Source organism: Anastrepha obliqua, chromosome 3 (genome assembly GCF_027943255.1).
Source record: "Anastrepha obliqua isolate idAnaObli1 chromosome 3, idAnaObli1_1.0, whole genome shotgun sequence".
In the NCBI taxonomy this organism is placed as follows: Eukaryota; Metazoa; Arthropoda; class Insecta; order Diptera; family Tephritidae; genus Anastrepha; species Anastrepha obliqua.
The window spans coordinates 4518597-4520420 of NC_072894.1; the positions used below are offsets into that span (position 1 = coordinate 4518597).

Below are 1824 nucleotides of genomic sequence, written 5' to 3' on the forward strand. Positions count from 1 at the left end.
CACCACCTTCTACCGCAAGTATTTGGCTTGGGATTTGGTGTAGACATTTTTTAATGAAAAAAATAACTTAGCAAGAGTACTTTTTTCTGACTGCGCTGGAGTTTATGTAACACTTATGTAAAAAAATTAAAGTTTTTGAGTCGTGACCGCAATATTTCTGAAAAGAGATATCTTGGATACTGATTTTCTGTAAGTTGTAGTACAAAGCGTCTGAGTTCTTCCTTCTTTAAACTCCAAGTCTCTGCAATAATAAGAATTTTAAAGACCTTAACTTCAGGCCTGCTGAACTATAACTCCTCATATGCCTTACGAAAGTAATTTCTCTGACACTCTCAATATGAGGGTATTTTATGCTCAGCAAAGCAACTGAAAACAGACGAAAATAAATTAGGGCATGTTTACATTCTATTCGTTTTTTTTACTTTATTATCTACAAATGTCCTTCTAATATTTAATTCATATATTTCCGTATATTCCATACATTATGATTAGTCTATTACAAACAAACCCATTTATCATAACCTCACTCTCCACAACTCGCAATACGTAAATGATTTCGATCAGGTGAGAAAAAACTCCAACATGTTCGTGAATCGCCTAACACTAACGTAGTTCACCAATACCAGATAGGCATAGGCGGTGTAAATATAGGCCCAGGCTTGGAAGTGCAGATGCCGGGCGGTAAACATTTTGCCATTGATGTGTTGCAGGTAGGTGTGCCGCGATTCGCTCAGCAGGCGTCGCATCACAGCGCCGCTCAAATAGACGATGCTCATCAGCAGTATGAGGCGCCGAAGATGAACCAGCAAAATTGCCATCTGCTGAACAAAACACAAAAGTCGGAGTAGGAATAAATCGCAGACGAAGCAGGGAGGACCAGCAAAGCGCTAACAAAAATTTTGCTAAAAATATAAACAAAACAAAATTAAGTGAACTGAACTGAAATGAAAAGAGCTGAGAAAATTCAAAATGAATGGCCAAACTACACAAACAGCGTTGGACACAACAACACTGCAAAAGGCGAAATGTAAGCAATTTTTCTTTTACGTTTTTTTTTTTCTTTTTTTGTATTAATTATCTGTATGCACTATGGGTACATACAATACATTTCGTAGTATATAGACGATATTTTTGTCACATAATATCTTTACGGAAAAATTTCGGCTTCTAATTGGAAATTTTGCAATGAGTAAACAATTTACACGCACATAACACATAAAACAACGGCGAAAGTAAAGCAAGAGCAAAAAGTAGGTCCGGCAGCTGAAAACAAATAGGAGGCAACGGATTTGTTTTGGATTCATCCACCGTAGTGGCTACTGGCTGTTGCCTTTCTGTGTGCGTAGTGTGGGCCTTACAACTTTTTATGGCAGACGTATTTTTTCATCGTGTCATATCGACTGTTCTGCCGTTGCCACAATTTCACAATATTTTGCTATGTTGTTATTATTGTTCCTCTTGCAATTGTTGTATTTACTTATTACATACATACATACAGACATATGTATGCATGATCATACACACTTGTACTCACTGGGAAACAACGAGAATTTCTGAACTCTTTCGATTTTGCTCTAAATTGTTTGCTGCTGCCGTTAGCCGCAATTCGAGATACACTGGTGCACAGGCGATCGTAAATCTAATTTGGCAACACTTTTGGTTCGAACAGTTCGGGTGTTTTTCAACTCGTTCGTTGGGGAGAAGTCAGTGAGAGGAGGCGCAGTGGGGTGCCTTTGCTCTCAGTATTCTGCTGTTTGTGTGTCACATAGGCAGCAGAGGTGAACATTGGGAATAGGGAAATTATTAGGTAGTAAATAAAATAAT

At 38.0% G+C, this 1824-nt stretch overlaps 1 protein-coding gene across 1 annotated transcript; it reads right to left on the reverse strand.

Moving 5' to 3' along the window:
• Positions 1-444: 444 nt before the first annotated feature.
• Positions 445-1616, reverse strand: LOC129242372 (uncharacterized). Its single transcript, XM_054878978.1, has 2 exons — positions 1535-1616; positions 445-902 (listed from the first exon to the last, which is right to left on the reverse strand). The coding sequence occupies exon 2, from the start codon at positions 816-818 to the stop codon at positions 561-563; it is 258 nt and encodes an 85-aa protein (XP_054734953.1). The 5' UTR covers positions 819-902; positions 1535-1616; the 3' UTR covers positions 445-560.
• Between the last annotated feature and the right edge of the window lie 208 nt (positions 1617-1824).